Source organism: Natrix helvetica (genome assembly GCF_964273705.1).
Source record: "Natrix helvetica genome assembly, chromosome: 16".
Lineage (NCBI taxonomy): Eukaryota > Metazoa > Chordata > Lepidosauria > Squamata > Natricidae > Natrix > Natrix helvetica.
In genome coordinates, this window is record NC_138563.1 from 3,847,836 (window position 1) to 3,868,347 (window position 20,512).

Sequence of the window (20,512 nt, forward strand, 5' to 3'; positions counted from 1 at the left end):
TAAGAGTCAAGCGAATGGCTAATTTATTCTAAAAATGGAAGGTTTTTTTTTTGTTTCCAACCTACAGATGCCAGAATTGTTAAGAAAAGAAAAAGTTACAGATGTAAACAACCACACAAAAGTTACATGTTCAATGGCAACCCCGCCCTCCCCGTGTTTTTATTATTATTATTTTTTAATCATTTTTACTGGCCGCTTCAACGTTTCACCATTCGTAAAAACATGTTGTTGTTTTTTTACTGCCTTCGGTTTCGCTTGAGCTTTGTGTCTACAGCAACTAAGACATACAATCATGAAAAAACACTAACAGATTTATTTTTTTAAACAGGCTGAATTTTTTTTAAAGGGTTTTTTTTTGGAACCGTTTGACTTTTTTCTCCTTTTTTTTAAGTTTCTTTTTTTTACCTTTTTTTGTTTTTTACAAAAATGTGCCAAAAAAGAAAAGACATCTACTAAAGTTGCTAAGAACTCTTGCTTGTCTCTCTCTCTCTCTCTGTTGGTCTAAGGGTGCAGCAGTTTTCATTCATTCCCCAGTCCAGAAAGCCAGAAATCCCTTATATTAAAGGTCCCATCTGAAAAAAGACCCTTATTTAAAAAAAAAAAAGCACACCCCTATTTCCTAGAAAGTACAGAAGCTAACTGGGGCCTGGGGCCTGTTCCCCCACCCACCCCTTATCTTGTGAACCAATAGGTGTAACCAAGGAACGTCTTACGGTGATCTCAGCAGCTGGCACTCTGCACATGGGCAAGGAATGCCCGCAGCCAACATTTTCAGAGCCCCTCCATCATTTCAAACTCACGCAAGCGGTCAGCTACTGAAGTTACTCACAAGCACGGATATTCTTCCCTGTCTCACCCTCAGCATATGTGCGCTGTTCTTCTCCAGAAGAGTAAAAAATTTTCCCCCTCGGTGGCCTTAAGTATTGAAAATACCAGTTAACTTTAGATATAAAAACAATTGTTCACACAACCACACACGCATGCATGGAGATAGAATTCTGCCTTTCCTTCCCCTCGTCCGTATCACCTTCCTTTAAAAAAAAAAAGAAATTCCCAGGTTGCCTCCCGAAGTTGGCAGGATTCTGAATCTGGCTGAAATGCAGAAAGAAGCGTTTTTTTTTTTAATTTTACATTTTTTTAAATGGGGATGGAAATAAAAAGCTGCTTGCGAAGACTGGGGAGAGATTTCGGGAGAACCTATTCTTTTTTAAAAAAAAATTAATAACATAAACAGCCAACATTTTAAAAAAGGAAAAAAAGAACACCCACCCAAACCCACCCACCTTCGAATTTAAAAAGTTTGAATTTCAAACAGTGAATCACAAGGAACTAATCTTTTAATCCCTGTGGATGGGAATCAGACATAATTAGCCAAGCTGGAGACAAGCAGCGCCAAGAAGCAAAAGGGGGTATTTACACAATGAGGAAAGGGGGGGGGGGGCACGGGAGGGAAAGACTCCAAAACCCTTTGCTCTGTGAGAGAAGCCAAGAAAAAGTTAATTCATTAATTTGGGGGGAGGGCAAATAGGGAAAGAGGAGGAGACAGAGAAGGGGAAGATGGAGGAGGAGGAAGGAAGGTGAGAGGGAGGGAGGGGTAAAGGAGAGGGAGAGTTTGAGGGAGGGTGGGAGGAAGGAAGGGGAGGGAGGGAAGACAGGAGGGATGGAGGGAGGGAGGTGAGAGGGAGGCAGGGAGGGAGAGGGTAAAGGAGAGGGAAAGATTGCGGGAGGGTGGAAGGAAGGTGGGGAGGGAAGACAGAAGGGAAGGGGATAAGGGGAGGGAGGGAGGGAAGGAAGGAATAGAGGGATGGAGGAAGGAAGGTGAGAGGGAGGCAGGGAGGTAGGAGGTAAAGGAGAGGGAAAGATTGAGGGAGGGTGGAAGGAAGGAAGGTGGGGGAGGGAAGACAGAAGGGAAGGGGATAAGGGGAGGGAGGGAAGGAAGGAATGGAGGAAGGAAGGTGAGAGGGATGGAGGGGGTAAAGGGGAGGGAGGCAAGGAAGGAAGGAGAGATGGAGGGAGGGTGGGAAAGGAAGACAAAACAAGGGAAGGAAAGGGGATAAGGAGAGGGAGGGAGGGAGGGAGGGAAGGAAGAAAAAGAAAGGAAGAAAGGACTAAGCAGAAAGAGAACTATGCTTTCAAATAAAACACCAACATTTTTCCAAGCCAGAAGCAGACACATCTGTCCAACCCCCTCAACGCAGACCTTCTGCCCTGTCCCCACCTTATGTACACAGGCCAATCCGTTTATCAAAACCCCAACCACCAGGGGATGATGGGCTTCCCCTCTCCCACCCACAGCCCTCCTGCACGTGACAGTATTGTTCAAAACAAGACCAAACAAAAAACGACACGACCCTTTCGATGCTCCACATTTAAAGCTACACTCGGGAAGTTGAATTCGACCTGCTAGCACAGATTTTTTCCCCCCCTATATACACGTCAGGTGCTAACACAACCAGGAGATCCGGAAGAAACCCTGAGAGATTTTTTTTTAAAGTTCCTTTCATTCCGTTATCAAAAACAAGAAAAGCTAAAATTGGAGAAGAAGAAAAGAGGAGGAAGAGGAGGAGGAAAGGACGTAGATTCTGTACAGAGATGATCAAAAAGGGGCCGGCTAAGTCTCATAGGAGGGGAGAAAAAAAAAGGGGAGATACAGGGCTTCAAACGGGGTAGGGGGAGATAAACTGGCTGGTTTGCTGGGACGGCGGGAGAGTATCGGTCAGCCTTGCTTGAAAAGTTCGGAGGAGGAAAACGGCGAGGAAAAGTTTTAAGCCTCCAGCCTGCGGCACTCAACATCTAACAGGCCACCCGGCGATTCACTGTCTGAAAACGCGAGCTGATATTTGGACAGAGCGAGGCCACGTTTTCGCCTGGGGGTGTGTTGTACCAAATGCCGAAAGTTTTCTGGAAATTCTTGGAAAAATTGAATTACATGTCGACACACCACCTCCTCCCCTCCCCGAGTTTTAAGTCGAAAACCATCCACCTTCCCCGCACACCTGTCTTCCCTGCATTGTCGTCCCCCCTTCCCCCCGGGGAGCCCTGCCCCTCCTGTTTTGGTGTCCCCAACCCCAACCCCGCCCAGCCCCTAGGACAAGCTGCCAGCCTAGCCGCTCTACCATGTCTTATTTTCCTATCCGATCGTAGACGGCTTTTTTTTTTTAAGTGCTGTTCTTTTTTTTTTTTTATTCCCAGGCGAACAAACGGGGATTACAAATGTCTAAACTAGGGTTTGAAATGTGGTTTTTTTTTCTTGGTTTTTTTTTCTCTTTTTTATAGAATAAGACAATATTTTTTTTTCCAACAAACTTTAAAAAAAAAAATTTACAATTTTCATTTCGGTTTTCAAACCGCTCCCCCTTTGCCCACCCTCTCTTCTCTCTCTCTCTCTCTCTCAAACCCAGCCACCGCTTTCCTCCCCCTCCCCTCCCCCCCACTCCCGATTCCATTGCTTGCTTCTGGAGAAGTGGCAGACGTTGTTCCCCCCCTCTCCTTCTCTCCCTCTGTCGAGCCTGGCTGCTTGGCTTGAAGGGTGGAGGCGGCCGAGGGCTTTCACCGGTACCCCTGGTAGCCGTAGTAATTCCTGTAGTATCGGTCTCTGTCTTGGTAGTAGTTCTGCCACTGAAAAAAAGACCAGAGTGTGAATTAAGAGACCAACTCAAAAAATAGCCAGGGAAAGCAAGCAGAGATAATCTCCAACATAACATTATTTGACCAAACAATGATTAAGGGAGTCCTAGACTTAGGTAAAGGTTCCCTTCACACATATGTGCTTATCGTTCCTGACTCTAGGAGGCATTGCTCACCTCCGTTTCAAAGCTGCAGAGCCAGCGCTGCCCGATGACATCTCCGTGGTCATGTGGCCACCATGACTCAACACCGGAGGTGCACAGAACGCTGTTCCCTTCCCACCAAAGGTGGTTCCTATTTTTCTACTTGCATTTTTTACCTGCTTTCGAACTGCTAGGTTGGCAGAAGCTGGGACAAGTCAGGGGAGCTCGCTCCGTTACGCGGCGCTAGGGATTCAAACCACCGAACTGCCGGCCTTTCTGATCGACAAACTCAGCGACCGAGCCCTAGTCCTAGACTTATGGAGGCCCAAATTTCTGTTGCTAAGTGAAACATTTGTTAAAGTGAGTTTGCCCCACTTTACGAACTTTCTTGCCACGGTTGTTTAATAGAATCACTAAAGTTGTTCAAATTAGTCAAACTGTTGTTTGGTGAATCTGGCTGCCCCATTGACTCTTGCTGGTCAGAAGGTCTCAAAATGGGATCACTTGAAGCTGCGACCGTCGCAGATGTGAGTCAATTGAGTTTGACTCACATCTATGGGACCCCATGGTCCCATAATCAATTGAGCTTTAATCATGAGACCATGGGGTCGTAAAATGAGGCAAAGCTCACTTAACTGTCTCATTTAGCAGTGGAAATTGTGGCCTCAACTGTGGTCATAAGTCAGCACTGCCTGTAGTCAGATCCCTGTTGGAAGGGTAGCGGCAACTCCAGTTTTGGGCAAAATCACGGCCGTCATGAACCGTACGTTCACTTCGCCTCCACGATGTCTGCTTAAGGACTGACACACGCACAAAACATTATGGTCATACGTCGAGGACTACTTGTAACTCTGCCCTGGAAGTATATATTTTTTCCCAACCTCTTACCTCTCGGTTGTAGTCCCTGTAGTAGTCCCGGTATCTGTTGTAGTCGTAATCACGTCCGTAGAAGCGATTGTAATCCCTGCCTCTGTAGCTGTCGTAGAAGTTGCGATAACCCTGTGGGGTTAAAAGATGTCGGTTAGAAGCATCGATGCCCGAGCGCCACTGGGTCAGAAGCCTCAATCGTAGACCATGGCTTGCTCAAACCAGGGTCAGACGTCGCCGCCCTGAGTTTCTTAGACCATTGAAAGGTACCAAGGCTTCTGTTTCCAAACTCCTTTGGCATTTGCATCCTCTAGAATAGGGGTCCCTAACCCCCCCCCACCTACCCACCCATGGACCTGCCAGAAACTGGAACGCCCAAACAAGTGAAGCCCCATCCGTGGGATGCAGGCGGCACCGGAAAACACTGCCTCTCTGGCCCATGGGAAATCCTTTCTCTATGGAACTGATCCCTGGGATCCAAAAGGTTGGAGGCCGCTGCTCTAGAACTAATGGGGTGGGGGAGGGCATTAGTGGTCCCATAATTCTTTAAAAGCTAAGGTGGTGCAATGGTTAGAATGCAGAATGCAACTGCCAGGAGTTCGATCCTGACCGGTTGACTCAGCCTTCTGAGGTCGGTAAAATGAGGACCGGGATTATTGGGAGCAAGAGGCTGACTCTATAAACCGATCGGAAAGGGATATAAATCGCTGCGAAGCGGTATGTAAGTCCAAGGGCTATTGCTATTTATTGCCGATTCGGCTGGCAAGGGCCACTGATGAACTCCCAAAGGAGAATTCTACATTGACACGTTAAAAAAAACTTCCAAGGTTAAAAGCAAGCAAGACCGATCTTCACGAGCAACAGAGAATAATTTTTGGACATTTTTTTTTAAAAGAAACAGCGCTGCCGCTTTTGAAAAACACCTTTATCAACGCGTGGGAAAGAAAGCCAGCCAGATTTGTCGTTATCAGTGACAGGGGAAGCATAAAAATAAATAAATGATAATAAACAACCATAAGCATTAAACACCTTGGGTGCAACGACAAAACCACCTGGACACCCACCGGCGTTGACAAATTCAACACCTGTCAATTGCAAACAACTGACTGGAACAAACTGCGACGAGACCTTTAAAACCATCAACTGTCCACACCTACCTGACCCCCGTCATTGCGTAGGACTCGAGAGGTGGATAGAAAGCCCAGATCCAGTCTGAACATCTGGCTGACTTGTGCGACGACCCACAGAAATAAAAGATGTACTCACGCCTCTGTTTCCAGGTTGCCCCCAGTACTGCTGTTGTCCATAGGCTCGATTGTTGTAACCCCGGCGTTGACCTCCTCCAACTGGGAAAAACAGGAGAGAAAGCGAGAGTTAGACCACAGTTTCGGCTCGGTGAAATCCATCCAGATTTCTGATGAAGTCCGAGAGCCTAGCTGAATGGGATTTGCTACAAAGGTCTCCCCTTCTAGCACTGATGATGTTACCTAGTTAGGTAATGAAATGTCTGTCAAGGAGAACCAAGCTCAGAGAGCATCAAAGACCCCATATGATCCTCCTCCTCCTCCTCCTCCTCCTCTCCACAAACCCCTCTCCCTTTTAGCACTGATGAGGTTACTTGGTTGGGTAATGAAACGTCTGCCAGAAAGCCACCAAGATCTGAGAGCACTAAGCAGCCCCCCCAACTGGATCCCATCATGTGAGCCCCTCCAAATTCCCCTTTGTTCTTCTCACAAGCAGAAATGTCAGAGAAAGAAGGGGGGGGGGGAAATCATAAGTGCCAAGAAGCAAACGCAGACAGAGCCAGGAGAATCATAATACACGGGTCTGAAAGGCGGATTGGGTCAACTCACCGGGGGGCAATTTAACAAACACCAAAACGACATTAATTTCAACAAATAATAACTGAACGAAACAATTAAGGCAGCGTTGAGTTGTCCCGCAACGACTTGGCTTTTCCTAGACCTTCTTGAAAGGGGCCCAGAATTCTTTTGAAGATCTGAACAAGCTCCGGGCCACTCAGCAAACCAAGGCAACTGTCCCCGCTTCCAGCCTCACCGTATCCCTGGCCGCGGTTGCGATTCTGGCGGTTGCGTTTGTTCCGGTTGTTGCGACGGTTCGTCCGTTTCTCGGAGGGTGGGAGGAGCTTCCGGGCCTCTTCCTTGTACTTAGTGACCAGAGGCTGGGCTTCTTCTTTCGCCAACTCTTGAAAGAGGACTTCGTCGATGTAGTCGCATTTGTCCGGAAGGGAAAAGTTGGCTGGGATGGAGGGACGTAGAAGACCAAAGAGATGAGAAGGTCCCCCAGCCTTAATTCCCCCCCCCCCAAATGACTGTCTCACCCCGCAAGAAGTCTGGACTTTTGAATGGGCCGTACCTTTCATTTCCAGCATCACCGATTCCGGCACGTTCTCCCCTTCGGCTTTCTCCCTCTGCTGCAGCCTGTCCGCCCAATCTTCCTCGTTGGGCACTAGCACCACCACTTTGCGAAGGAAGCCTTTGAAAGGCAGCAGTTTCCTCCGCTGGCCGGAATTGTAGACGTTGCACTAGGAGGGGGGGGGGAGGGGTGAAAGGGGGCTTCAGAAAAGCCGAGGTGGCCTCCCCAGGGAAGAAAGCAGCCGTGTCGCCTGGATCGCACACAACGAAGCACCTCCGGAGATGCTGAAGCACAGCTCCCATGTGGGGCCATGTGGGGCCCAGTGGTTAGAATGCAGGACTGTAGGCCCAGCCAGGAGTTTGATCAAGGCTGACTCAAGCCTTCCCATCCTTCCAGTGTGAGTCAAATGAGGACCCAGATTGTTGGGGGCAAGAGGCTGACTCTGTGAATCGCTTAAGAGACACAGCGTTTGCTTAAAACTGGCTCAAAAGACGTAAAACTGGGTCAGCCACATCCTTGAGCCATTTTACGACCCTAAGACACAGGCTCCAATAAGGCCACAACTCGAGGACTACCTAGACAATAATCGTTTGGCTTTTGAAGCTGCCTGAGTCTCTCTGGCAAAAGAACACCAACAATTAAAAAACCCAAGTGTGAAGTCAAAATTTATCCACACACTGAGTTCACACGGGAGGCTAGACCATAGGATGGCAGGCGTGTGGCTTAGCTTAGCATTCGTTTGAGCCATGCCAAATGTGGTCTGTTCGAGAAACAAAGCAGTGTATTTGTTATGTGTAAACCAAGCTCACTTCGCTGGTTCAGAATCTCTTGTAGAGGTGAGATAGAAACTAGATAGATTACCTGATCAAGAATAAAGTTTCTCTTTGTCCGGGGTGCGATCTGGACCAGCTTGCTCACACAACGGGCAGCTTGCTGAAGCAGCGAATCGCGAGCTTCGATAGGCAGCGGCTCCTCAACCACGGGGCCTTTTGTCTGGCAAGGAAGGAAATGGGGCGGGGGGGGGGAGAGCAGAAAGATTAAAGGAGGGAGAAACCCCCACATTTGAGAAAAGGCGAGGGGGAGGTCAAACCAGGAGGAGTTCCTGCTCAAAATTTCGGAAGTTACATATCACCAGATTGGACTGGGTTTTTTTATTTGATGAAATCAGAAGGATGAGAGGCCAATGGGACATCTCCGGTCAGTCCCAAAGAATGACATGCAGAGTTAACCATAATTGACTCTAATTGCTCTTCATCCTCGAGTTACAAGAGTTTTATTTAGTGACCGTTCAGTTATGGCACTGAAAAAGTGACTTTTTTTTCCGACCCCTTATGGTCACATAGATCAAAATTCAGATGCCCGGCAACCGGTTCGTATTTATGACGGCTGCAGTGTAACGGGGTGGGGTGTCACATGATCCCCTTTTGCGACGTAAAGTCAACAGGGAAGCCAGATTCACTTAACAACCGCGCTGCTAACTCAACCGCAGGGATTCCCTTAGCAACTGCAGCAAGAAAGGTTGTAAAACGGGGCAAGAGTGACAGTTAACAACTCGTCTCGCTTAACAGTGGAAATCTGGAGCTCAATTGTGGTCGTGAAGTCCTTGCAGCTGCTAGTTAGGGCCACCCATCTTTTTTCTTTCTTTCTTTTTTTTTTAACCTTCATTTGGTACAGGATGTTGTCGGTCCCCAAGACGTTGAAACGCTTGTCCTGATTCTCCTGGGTGTGCTTCTGGGCCCAAAACGTTTTCCCACAGCCTGGTAGCCCAACCATCAGTAAAACCTGGTTCAGGAAGACGAGAGAAAGAGAGAGTAAGCAACGCCGTCCAACCGAGGCCTCTGCAGGAGAAGGCGCTGCCAAAATGCTATTAAGATTATGGGGATACCTTCAAATACCTTCTCGGGTCGGCTGAGACAGCCTTGAGAAGGGAAAAAAGATAAAAGGGAAACTAAGATAACTGTAGCCAGGAATATTTGCAGCCTTTTAACCAATCCATTAGCAGAGAGATGCACTCAAGGAGAGCTTTGCGCTGCCGAAAAAGCTGCTGCCAATTAAGAACAACAGCGGTTTGCCTATTGTGAGGTAACCCGAGGACTAGTAGCATGACTGGCTTTTAAAAGAGGTCTGCAGGGATTCCGATGATATAGCTATCAGTGGCTGCTAGTCACAAGGACTTTTTTTCCTCAAGGCCTTAGAAGCAGAGGGCGGGGGCCTCAATTGTTCTGGGGTGCTTCTGTGGTCTTCTCAGGGGGCACTGATGACTGGCCACTGTGGGAATCAAAGCTCTAAAAAAACCAGGGTAGCATTTCCGTTCTTTGTTTAGAGAATTAAGAGATCTAAGAATTGTGCAGTCCTTGGTGTTCTGAAGTAACTGTAACAGAGTTGGAAGGGAGCTTGGAGGTCATCTAGTCCAACCCCCTGCTCACGCAGGAGACCTGTACTTGGGATTTGGTTCTTGCTTGCAAAAGTTTCATGACCCAACTAGGTAAACCCCATCATCCGGACAAAGCAAGCCATCTGTATATAGAGAGAGACTAAACCCCATTCCCTCCTAGCACGGATGATGTTACCGAGGTTGGGTCATGAAATGTCTGCAAGCAAACCACCAAGCTCAGAGAGCACTAAAGACCCCACAATTCAACCCTGAGCTACAAGTATCGGTACTCTTAAGAGGAAAAGAAAACAATTTCTGGAGCTTGAGGTTCAAGACACAGCTTCTCCCTTTTGGGAAACTCCCCCTTCCTTGCCACTGATTGAAAGGAGGGAACAAGGCAATGCTCACACCAACATGAAGGAGGGAGGATGCAGACTTGAGGACTTCAAATCCCAGAATTCCTCAGCCAGGCTGAGGAATTTTTAACTCCGGGAGTTGAAGTCCGCTAGTCTTCAAGTTGCCAAGTTTGGAGACCCCTGCCCAAGGAGAAACAAAACAATTCCTATCAGACTAAAAAATGGGAAATGCATGACCTGTATTGCCTTCCTGATCTATAACTTCATCAGACAACTTCCCTAAAGCAGGTTCTTACCTACAAGATACGTAAACCGGTGTTAGGGATCGAATTTAAACGACAACCTTTTTTGCAGCTGCAACCGCAGTTCGAACACAACTGCCAGCTGATCTCCCCAAGGCTGAAACTATCTAACAGGCTGTTTATGGGGGGGAGGGGGGAGGGGGGAGGAAAGGGAACGAAACAATGAGACTTAGGTTACCTCACATTTTGCAGGAGCTTTGGGGGGTGCCGGGGTGCGCACACGCTCCTCAACAGGGACAGCATGAATGAACGTGTAGCCCTCAGGAACCGGGAAAAAGGGCTCATCCTTCTGGCCAAAGTTGACCTCCACGGCGCAATTCTTGCACAGGATGTGGGGCAGGAGGGCCCTGTCCCCCAGCAATTCTTTGCTGATCTGGAAGGCCACGCCCAGGTCCTCTCCGTTCTTGGAGAAGGACAGCTCCACCTCTTCGCTTTCGAAGTTCTGCAAGGCAGGAGGACAGAAGGTGTGAAAGGGAGGGGAGGGGTATCGGCCCTACGGGGGCTTGGGATGGGGGCAGCAAATCGAGCAGGAACTGGTGGTGCTTTGCTGAGCGGCCAGCAAACCAGACAAGACAGATGGGGCCGTTCTAAGGAGATTAGAGCAAAGGCTGATGGTACTTAAAAACAGGCGGGGGTCTCGTGAATGAGACCGGATCAAGGAACAAAGTTCGCTTTTGCAGCTTTTGCAGCCCCTGGTTCCTGCCCCAAACGGGGGTTTCTCCAGAGACCCCCCCCCCCCCAAATCAAGTCTTCGGCACTTACAGCAAAGCAACTGATCACGTCCTGCTCCCCAAAGGTCTGGCCGAATTCTTCAAACTGCCCATTTGCAGCCTTCAGCCCTCGTCCATCGTAGCCGTAAGAAAACTCATCCTCACCTAGGAGACAGCATATGCTTACTTCGGCGGGTGCTGTGGGTACCCCCCCCCAAAAAAACAAATTCCTGGTTCCCCCTCACTGCTAACCCAGGAAGGATCAGCTGAGCTGAGCTGGAAGGTTATTTAGAAGGGCGACTTACCTAGCTGGGAACGAGAGAGATCGACAGACCATCCGACCCGAAGCAGGTGAGTCTCTGTGCAGCCTTCTTTGAGTGGCAGGTTTTGTATCACCTAAGACAGGTGAAGGGGAAGGCCAAAACACCAGGTGGGAAATGGGCCTAGAGAAGATGTGAATCTCCCTTCCTGGCCAGTTTCCCTTTCTGCTTCGACAAGACTTGATTTTGATTTTTAAAAAAGTGCCCTGTGAACAGCAGTTTAAGCAACTTGGCTTCCTGGTCGATTTATTTGTAATGCAAATAATCCTCGGTTTACCAACATTTTAACAACCGTTCAAAGTTACAGCAGCACCGAGAAAAGTGACTTACAACCGGCCTTCACACTTACGTGTGGGGATTGCCATTTGCAATCTTCTCAGCTGGTGTCTTGACAAGCAAAGTCAATAGGGATCTGCTTAACGACATGATTCACTTTAACAATGCAGTGGCTTACTTAACAGCTGCCCAAAAGGTTGGAAAATCAACTCACTTAACAGCCGCCAGCAATGAAAACTCTGATCCCGGTTGTGGTCATAAGTTGAGGACTACCCATTCTAAATGCCCATTATCCAAATCTTTCAAGCAACTGCAAATCTATGTTTTTTTCCCTACCAATTTTCAGCCTTTTCCCTAGAGAAGATGCACCACCATCATCATTTAACGACCCCATAATCCCTTGCTGGGTGGAGTCGGGAGCAGCTGAATGGAGCAGAGTGCTTTAATGGCCGGATGCCTTTCCTGTCGCCAATGCGGAGCTTTGTGCAGCAGATCTATTCTCATCGTGCCCAGAGAGAGAAATATCTGACTCTACTTAGGATCGAATTCATAGCCTCTGGATTGCGAGGCGAGAGCTTCGCCTGTAAGCCACCACACCACTCCTAGTGAAGAGACATCCTGCCATGTAAATTAAATAGGAGTGTCCCCCCGCCAATTGGCTCTGATCCAACTTGCGACCAAGAACTGTAACGCGCGGACTGTCAGCCTCCTCACCTTCGCCTCGAAGCAGACTTTGCCCCCTTTCACCCCGTGTGTGCTTCTCGCCCCAGACCAGAGATTGGGGAATTTCTCCGAAAACAGAGGCTGCCCTCCATAGCGGTCCTTGGTGGCTTTGAAGTGGAGATCGCATGTATCTGGGTGAGAAACGGAAGCGGGTCACGATGAAAACCAGAGTTCGGCTAACTCCGCGACAAACAAAAATAAAGAGTTGAGGCCTGCAATTGATTTACTACATCATTTTTGTCTTTTGTCCTGTTGAATCAGACGCGGGAGATTAAATATAAGCAAAAAACAAACCCATTTTGTTCAGTAAGAACAAATTCCGCTGATTTCACAGAATTATACTTCGAGGAGGAATAAGGCTGCAGGCTCGCCTTATGCATCGATGATTGAAGCGAGGATTGGTTTTGACTCAGGCTAGTGCTTCAAGAGGGCCATTAAAATAAAACCGCAGACTCTTTCGGGTTTCAATTACCCTGTTTCCCTGAAAACAAGACCTCCTAGGGATAATAAGCCCAATCGGGCTTTTGAGTGCATGCATTAAGCCCTCCCCTGAAAATATTGCAGCCATGAGGTGACCATGCTCCTGCACCTCAAAAATAAGACAACCTCCCCGAAAATAAGGCCAAGGTCTTATTTCAGGGGTCAAAAGAAAATAAGATCCTGTCTTATATATAGCTAGAATAATATAGGTACAAAACTGGAAGAACAGTAACATACCAACAGAGGAAAATTGTGATAAGGAAAGTTTTAGAGAGTGCAGAGATGGACAGACTCACAAAAGAACTAAAAGGAAGAAACAGAATATTATATGGTATATATGGAGTGGTACAAATGGTTAGAGGATAGGTGTAAAGCTTAAGGAAAGACTAAATGAAGAAGGCGAGGGAATTAGAAATTAGCAATGTATATGTAGAGATGAAACACGTATAAATGGAAACGATAACACAACGAAGAATTGTAATTTAAGGAACGTATATATTAGTATCACATGTAGAGACAAATTGAAATAAGGGGGGAGAAATGCATACATAACGGATGTATACCAAGGAGGGAATGTTGTACAGAAGGAAATTGTAAAAAAAAAAATCTTTTTAAAAAACTGTTTAATAAAAAGATTTTTTTTAAAAAAGAAGATACTGTCTTATTTTCGGGGAAACAAGGCATCTTCTTCAGGCAACTGGTGCTGCCTTGATCAGCACTGAGAGTCACTTGGTGGTCTGGAGTTATGCGTATTTCACCTCGCATGGTTATCTTTGCCCCTTGAGAGACAGGCGTGCAGAATCGATACATACATGTGTCCAGGATCACGAGAGTCTCGTCATCCTCTGTCTTGGCCTCCTCCTCTGGAGGCGGTGGAGACTTAGATCTGTATTGAAAAGGACAACCGAGAAAACCATCTTTAAAATTCACCGTCATCAAAAACAACAACAACAACAAGGTGTGTAAAAAGAAAACCACCTTCCGCTCTCCCCCCTTCCCAGGTTCTGGCTTCTTTGGAATACAGGTTGGCCGGATGCCCTTCCTGTCGCCAATGCAGAGTTTTATTCAGCAGATCTATTCTCATCGTGCCGAGAGAGAGAGAGGAATATCTGCCTCTACTTAGGATTGAACTCACAGCCTCCTGATTGTGAGGCGAGAGCTCCACCTCTAGGCCACTGCACCGCTCCACAATACGATGTATTCTGTGTTCCACCGAAAGGTGAGGACCAGCCACTCACTCAGCCACCCACTGATACAACAATCGCTATCAACGGCTGCAAACCTTTGATGTTGGTTTTTGTTCTGCTTCTAAGCCACTAAAACCTGCCCGCCAAATTCTCTGTTGCGCTTCTGTTTCGCTCCTCTGGCATCGCGGATTAAATTCCCAGCCCAAACCATCCGTAGCTCACCGGCTGTTGTAAGCTTCCTCTCGAAACTCAAAATAAGCACGACCGTGCTCTTCCTTCTCATCGCGCTGTCTTTTGAGGCCGTGGCGTTCACCGTCCGGCCCAGCCTGTTTTGCCTTCTCATCCTCATTTCCTGGGAAAAGGCAGCAAAAACAAGCAAGCAGATTTTGTTGGAAGAAGAAGAAGAAAAAAAAAACATACAGAAAAGACGTTAAGTCCTTTTGACCATTTCAAATACAGAATATAACCCTCACCTGGTGCTTAAGACTCTTGAGTAGCACAAATCCCTTGTGCCCAATAAATAAATAATTACGAACAAGCCTCGCATCACATCTGTCTACTTTGGGTACCTATCACTCAATGCAATTGCAGGAAAATCAAAATGGCATGTTTCACTTTCCACTTCGGAGTTCTGCCTTTCTATAGTGCTCTCAGAGGGAAGGCCTTTTAACATCTGCATGATTGATACTGTATGTACATTATCCCTTATTCATACTTTCTGGAAAAGCCTCCACATTTTAAAGGATAATGTGGATGCTTATATATTACAAAAGCTTTCTGAATGCAGAAAATCAATCTTGTGCAGATTAAAATCCCCCAAAGACCTTATCCCATATGTACAATCTAAACTTCAACAGGCCTGTGTAGTTAGCTGTGCAATTCATTATGTCATTAGTATGCTTCCTGCAGATAACTGTGAAATTTTATTATAAGTTCTGTAATTAGCCAAGTCCTCACTGGGTCTGGGGACCAACGATTGTACAAACTAAAGGAGAGCAGCTTAAGAAAAATATACAGCTAGAAAAAACTGATTAAATATTATATTTGGGACCTGCTATTTATTAAATCTCAACAGAGCACAAGAAGCACTCCAATTGCTTGCAAAAGACCCTAGCAAATGCATCAGATGTGTAGTGAAAACTGTATAAATCATCTCACAACATTGTTAGAGCGTGATAATTAAAATATGCATTGCATTCCAAGACCAAATCTTACTGCCTTATTTAAACGTTTATACTGACCATCACCCTCAAAGCAAAAAGGAATAATAATACAGAGAGGGCTGTTGGGAATGTAAAGAAAATGTTCTAGCCTATAAAAGGTTAAAACCCCAAAACATATTTTTTTAAAGTATTTTCTTGAAGCTAGCAAGGAACGATAGAGCAACTGTTCAGGCAATCAAGACTTCCTATCTACTAAGCACATAAATTGAAATTGTAACAATTATTCTTTAATTATAATGATTCATACAGTATCATCAGGATAATTCGAGAATACTCAACTTTATTTCCAACAAATTCTAGAGCACATTCTATCCTTAAACTTTTTTAGTTTTATTAATAGCTATGATGTTTATGAATGATTTCTGCAGGTGTTTGTTTGTTTACATTGAGTTTTTGTTTTAACTTTATTGTACTCCATCCAGAATCTGCCAGCAAGGAGGAATATTTTAGATTTTACTCACACCTCAAATTCAGATAAATTTATAGTTTTAACCCACCCCATGAGCTTCTTTAAAGTGTGATATTATACCATTATGCCCCCTTTTAACCTAATTGAGAAAGAAAGGTAAAATGTGTGTCAAATCAAGACCATCCAAGGCAACTGATGCTACCCAGGAATTCTGGAATTTATCTAGAGATTCTGGGCTTCCCTAATAATGGGAGAGGGGCACCAATGGGGATCACACTCTGTGACAAAACAACATCAAAACTGTGCTTCACAACGTATTTTACACAAATCAATGCCATGCATATCCTATCAAAGCAATTTCCTGCAAAATAAAAAAAAATGGGAGCAGTCCTAAGGAGTCCTATCTAAGATTTAACCACCACCCCAAAAAATAAAGTTATGCTGTATAGATTATTCTGCTACAACAGCTTTTAAAGGATACAAAAAACAAACAAACAAACACCTCAACAGCATTAGTACATTTGTAAAGGAAGAGTTCCACAGACCAAATGTCCTTGATTTCAAACATTGTTTCTATTTACAAAAAAACAGTAGTTGGCAAAAATCAACTACTTTTTTTCTAGTCACCAACTAGAGTCTTCAATTTCAGTTGGCTCACCATAAACCCTGATGATCTTTCGGCAAGCTAGAGGACAGGGTCATTTTGGGTCACGATTTTGCTGGTTATGCCCTTGAAAGTGTGTGGATGCTGCATCATGGGTCCCAAGGGCCAGGATCCATTTTTCGGTGCCGTCACAACTTCAAACGGTCACTAAAACGAACCATTGTACCTAGAGGACTATGTCTAGTCTTTTAAGAATGCCCATGCCCTTTGGCTGCTTCTAACCAATTCGTCCTTCTCTCTCTCAGCCCAACCCCCCACCCCACTTTACTGAGTGGGAAAAAAACAGGGTAAGGAATTTGTCTATGTTTGCTGGCTCGAGTTATTTTATAAAGTGATTAAAAGCAGGATAAAAAAAATCAAGAAAGGAAGAAAGCAAATTGATGCCCGATTCTCTGCCTGTTCACTGCGGGAAGCCAAATAGCAAACAAATAAATAAATAAATATACAAGCAGACAGGTAAATAAATAAAACTGTAGCCCAATTCTCGGCTAACTCACTGCCAGAAGCGAAAAATCCAACAAACGAACTAACCAACCGACAGATAAATAAATAAAAATGGGAGCCAATTTTTAACCTGCTTACTACCAAAAAGCACCCTCTAGGGATTAGCTCAAAGGACCCCCCCCAAAGCCCACCAGTCATGCCATTACCATATTTCCAACAAAACAAGCCGCTTGTTTGGTGGGGAGGCTGGTGGGGAGGCGGGGAGGGGGGTTGCCATCCTGCATCCCTTTCTCCAAATGCCACACAACAAGACCATTTGGATGTCTGCAAGGTGGCCAGGACACACAGATGCTGCCCACCCCCACCCCCTGATCCCACAACCAGGGACTCCCCCAAGCCTCTGCAGCAGCCAGGAGGGAGGAGAGAGAGAGAACGAGGCACCAACAGGTTGTTATTATTATACAATCCATAAAGATCAAAAAAGCGAGGGAAGCTAACTCCCAGCTTGCTGAGGATGGGTCCTGGGGGAAAAAAGAGAAGACAGTGGGCTGGGGACGGTGGGAGCTGCAGGGCTAGAGGAGAATGAATAAAGGGACACCTGGTGGGGAGGGACTGTCGGTCTCTGTATCTCATTAAAATACTTAATTCTGCCTAATGGTGTATATCAACCCAGAATGTGGCTGTGATATTACTATTTATGCCTTTTATTTTCTTTATTCCCCCATTTTATTTGAGGTATTGTTATTAGCGATAGCATTATCCTTGTTATTATGGTTCATCATACAGTCAAGCCAGATGTTCAGACTGGATTGGGCATTTTTTTCCCGCCTCTCCTTCCCAAGGACCCAACAGGCAAATGTGGATGTCTGATGGGGTTACAAATATCCTCACAGGATGTCAGCTTTATTTATCTATTCTAATTTATTACATTACAATCCAACACACATTCCGCCCACTGTTCAGCCTGGATTCATCATCATATTTTTATTTTTGTAAAAATATTTTTTTTTATTTTTAATCTTCAATTCAAAGATTCAAAATCCGGGCCTGTTAAAAAAAAACTTCACAGTTGAAGTCCTAACCTAAAAGTTTTAAGATATCTGATTATTATTATCTCTTTTATTCATTATTTATTCATTATTATTATTGATTTAATCTTTGATTCACAGTCTGAGCCTGGGAAAAACATTTCAAGTCCTAACCAAAGACCTAAAAGCTTTAGGGTACCTGATTATTATCTCTTTTATTTATTTATTTATTTACTTATTATTATATTATCATCATCATTGATTTAATCTTCGATTCACAGTCCAGGAGAGGTAAAAACATAACTATTCCAGTCCTAACCAAGGACCTAAGAGCTGCTAAAAGTAACACGCCTAGATATATAGGCAGTTCCAAGTAAGGTGGGTTTATTATTGTTATTATTTTTGCAAAGTCAAAATATTCAGGTCTAAGAAGTTCAAAATTTCCATATATCCTCATCCCCCTTCTTTGATGCCTTGCAATTACACTGGGAGCTTCTGTCCCTGGGGCCAATCCCTTGTTTGCCTCTTGGCCCCAATAAAAGCATTCAATTCAATTCCTCCCCCATCCCCCAATAAGGATGGGGGGAAGGGGGAAGAAAGAAAGAAAGAAAGAAAGAAAGAAAGAAAGAAAGAAAGAAAGAAAGAAAGAAAGAAAGGACAAAATAGAAGGGAATCAAAAAGAAAAGGAAAAGGAAAGAAAGAAGGTTGAGAAAGAAAAAATGGAAGGAAATAAAAATGGAAAGGGAGGGAGAAGGAAAAGAAAGAAGGTAGGAAGGCAAAATGGAAGGGAATCAGAAAGGAAAATGGAAAGGGAGAAGGAAGGAAGGAAAGAAATAAAGAGAAAAGAAAGAAAGACGGAGGGAAGGAGGGAGACTCAGCCATCACCACCACCACCACCGCCATCCTTACCTTCCTGGTCGCCGCCCTGCTCGGCCTCTCCTCCCGCCGAACTACCCGCCGTCGCCGCCGCCTCCCCCGAGGCCTCCTCGCCGGCTTCCGCGGCCCGCTGGGCGCCGTTGACCCCTCCAGGCTGCGCGGGGCCTTCCGCGGGCTCGGTTTGGGCCTGCTCGCTGCCGGCCGCCGCCGCCGCCTTGGTTGCGGATGCCGCCGCCGCCGCCTCAGGCTGCTGCGGGGGCTGCTCCTCCTCGTCGGCCAGCAGCGCCTCCTCGTCTTCCTCCTCCTCCTCCTCGTCTTCCTCCTCTTCTTCCTCTTCCTCCTCCTCCTCCTCTTCCTCCTCCTCGTCGTCGTCGTCTCCCTCAACCCCCAGGCGGGCCCTGGTCAGGCTCTGCCCGCCGCCTCCCGCCGCCCCGGGCTCGGCGCCCGCTTCTTCAGGCCCGGCGGCCAGCATCTCGGCGTCGAGAGCCTCCTGGAGCCGCTGGACCAGGTCGAGTTTGAGGCCTCGCGAATCTAGGCCCCGCCGCCCGAGCTCGGCCCGCAGCTCCGTCACCTTCAGCCGCTTCACGTCCATGGCGCGCGCGCTCCGCGGATAAGGGAAGGGGGGGGCGGGGCGCGCTCCCCGACGCCAACGCGCCTGCGCGGGCAGCACCGCCGCCGCGCGCCAGGCAGGAGGACCGCGCCGCCCGGCGGCTACACCCTTTGCGCAGAGAGAGGGGGGGGGAAAGACCCGTCTGCGCCTGCGCGAGCTCTTCCCCCCACCCTTCCGCCTCTTCTTTTCTTTTCACTGGCGCGCGCGAAGGTGCGGGAGGTTAATGCGCAAGCGCGGACGGTGGGGGAGGTTAAAGGGGGGAAGCGAGCGGGCGAATGGAATGAGAGGAAAGGCAGGCCGAGGAAAGAAAATGGGGCGCGCGCGAAGGGGAAGAGGCGGATGCGCAAGCGCGGAAGGGCGGGGGGAAGGTGGTTGAGGCCGGGTGGGGAGGCAAGCGAGCGAATGGGAGTGAAAGGAAAGGCCCGGCCGAGGAAAGAAAAAGGGGCGCCCGCGCAGGCGCGCGCCTCTATGGGCCGATGCGCGCATGCGCGGGAAACCCCGCTTTTTCTTTTTTTGAAAAAAAAATAATGTCCCCCTTTTCTCTCACGTTTCGACTTTTAAACGGAGGGGGCGCTTTCTTTTTCTTTCCCTCTCTCTCCCCCCTCCCTGTCGCTAATATAATAATATCGTCTCTTTGAAAAAGACAACCGTCGCGGAAAACGTCTTTCGTGGTCGTGGTGTTGTTTTTTGAAAGGCTTGGCTCGCTTTATTTTTTTTTAAAGCTCTGGCGCATGCGCGCTCGGGCCCCCGGGGCGCGCGCGGGCCCTGCGTCGTGTCGATTTGAGCGGGCGTCAGGCAACTGGAGGAAAAGAACCAGGCCGAGCTTTCTGATTGGCTGCGGCTCCGCCAATTCGAGAAATAGAAAAGGTGTTGGGTCTCCTGCTTTGATTTTTTTTAAAAAGGTCCAACCAGACTCTGCGTTGATTGGATGAAACGGTTTCTCTTTTTTTTATTTAAATTGGAGGTGCCGCCATCTTCCAACACCGCCCCCCCCTCAGAAAATAATATCTCAGCAAAAGACAAATATAAAAATGAGTTTGTTTGTTTTTCTTGGACAAGTGCAGCTTTCAACTCATGCCTTCTATGCCATGGGGGAAACAAACAAAGCAGCTTCATTGTTCCTTGCTTGGCCCTCTTTAGCAAAAATAAAAACCTCAGCTTGGACAATCTTTTATTTAAATATTTTTGTTTTGTAAAGCTTTTAAGGGGTTCCAGGGAGCGGGGAGGGTTGGTTTGGCCCTGGGGTATGGATACAACCAGGCCAACATGTAGGGTCAAGACGGAAGGGAGGGTCAAGACGGAAGGTAGCGAAGCGGAGCGGGTGGGAGGAAATAACATCCCTATAAGGGGAATTCCAATCACGACGGTCGTAGGGAGGGGCAGGCACGAGGACACCAGAAGAACGTATAGTCGGTTGGCAGACCGGGGCCACTGGATACGCCCGGTCGCTTGCACCAACCCCCGCAGACTAGGTGGACAGGATCAGCAGAGCCTGGGCCTTAGGCTGATGTTATGTA

General features: G+C 47.0%; 1 protein-coding gene across 1 annotated transcript; it reads right to left on the reverse strand.

Annotated features, from left to right (window-relative positions):
• Nucleotides 1–19,006, reverse strand: HNRNPUL2 (heterogeneous nuclear ribonucleoprotein U like 2). Its single transcript, XM_081968164.1, has 14 exons — nucleotides 18,419–19,006; nucleotides 13,964–14,093; nucleotides 13,367–13,440; nucleotides 12,066–12,205; nucleotides 11,061–11,151; nucleotides 10,808–10,920; nucleotides 10,224–10,487; nucleotides 8,673–8,795; nucleotides 7,875–8,006; nucleotides 7,014–7,182; nucleotides 6,696–6,896; nucleotides 5,904–5,983; nucleotides 4,659–4,769; nucleotides 1–3,618 (listed from the first exon to the last, which is right to left on the reverse strand). Exons 1-14 carry the CDS (start codon nucleotides 18,975–18,977, stop codon nucleotides 3,550–3,552), a joined length of 2,256 nt encoding a protein of 751 aa, XP_081824290.1. The 5' UTR covers nucleotides 18,978–19,006; the 3' UTR covers nucleotides 1–3,549.
• Nucleotides 19,007–20,512: the final 1,506 nt, after the last annotated feature.

Coding starts and splice junctions, on each gene's coding strand:
- HNRNPUL2 (XM_081968164.1), bottom strand. CDS start 18,977: ATGGACGTGAAGCGGCTGAAGGTGACGGAGCTGCGGGCCGAGCTCGGG. Junction 12,206..13,366: donor TCTCGTGATCCTGGACACAT/GTATGTATCGAT, acceptor TTTCTCACCCAG/ATACATGCGATCTCCACTTC. Junction 3,619..4,658: donor ACAGGGACTACAACCGAGAG/GTAAGAGGTTGG, acceptor TCTTTTTTTCAG/TGGCAGAACTACTACCAAGA.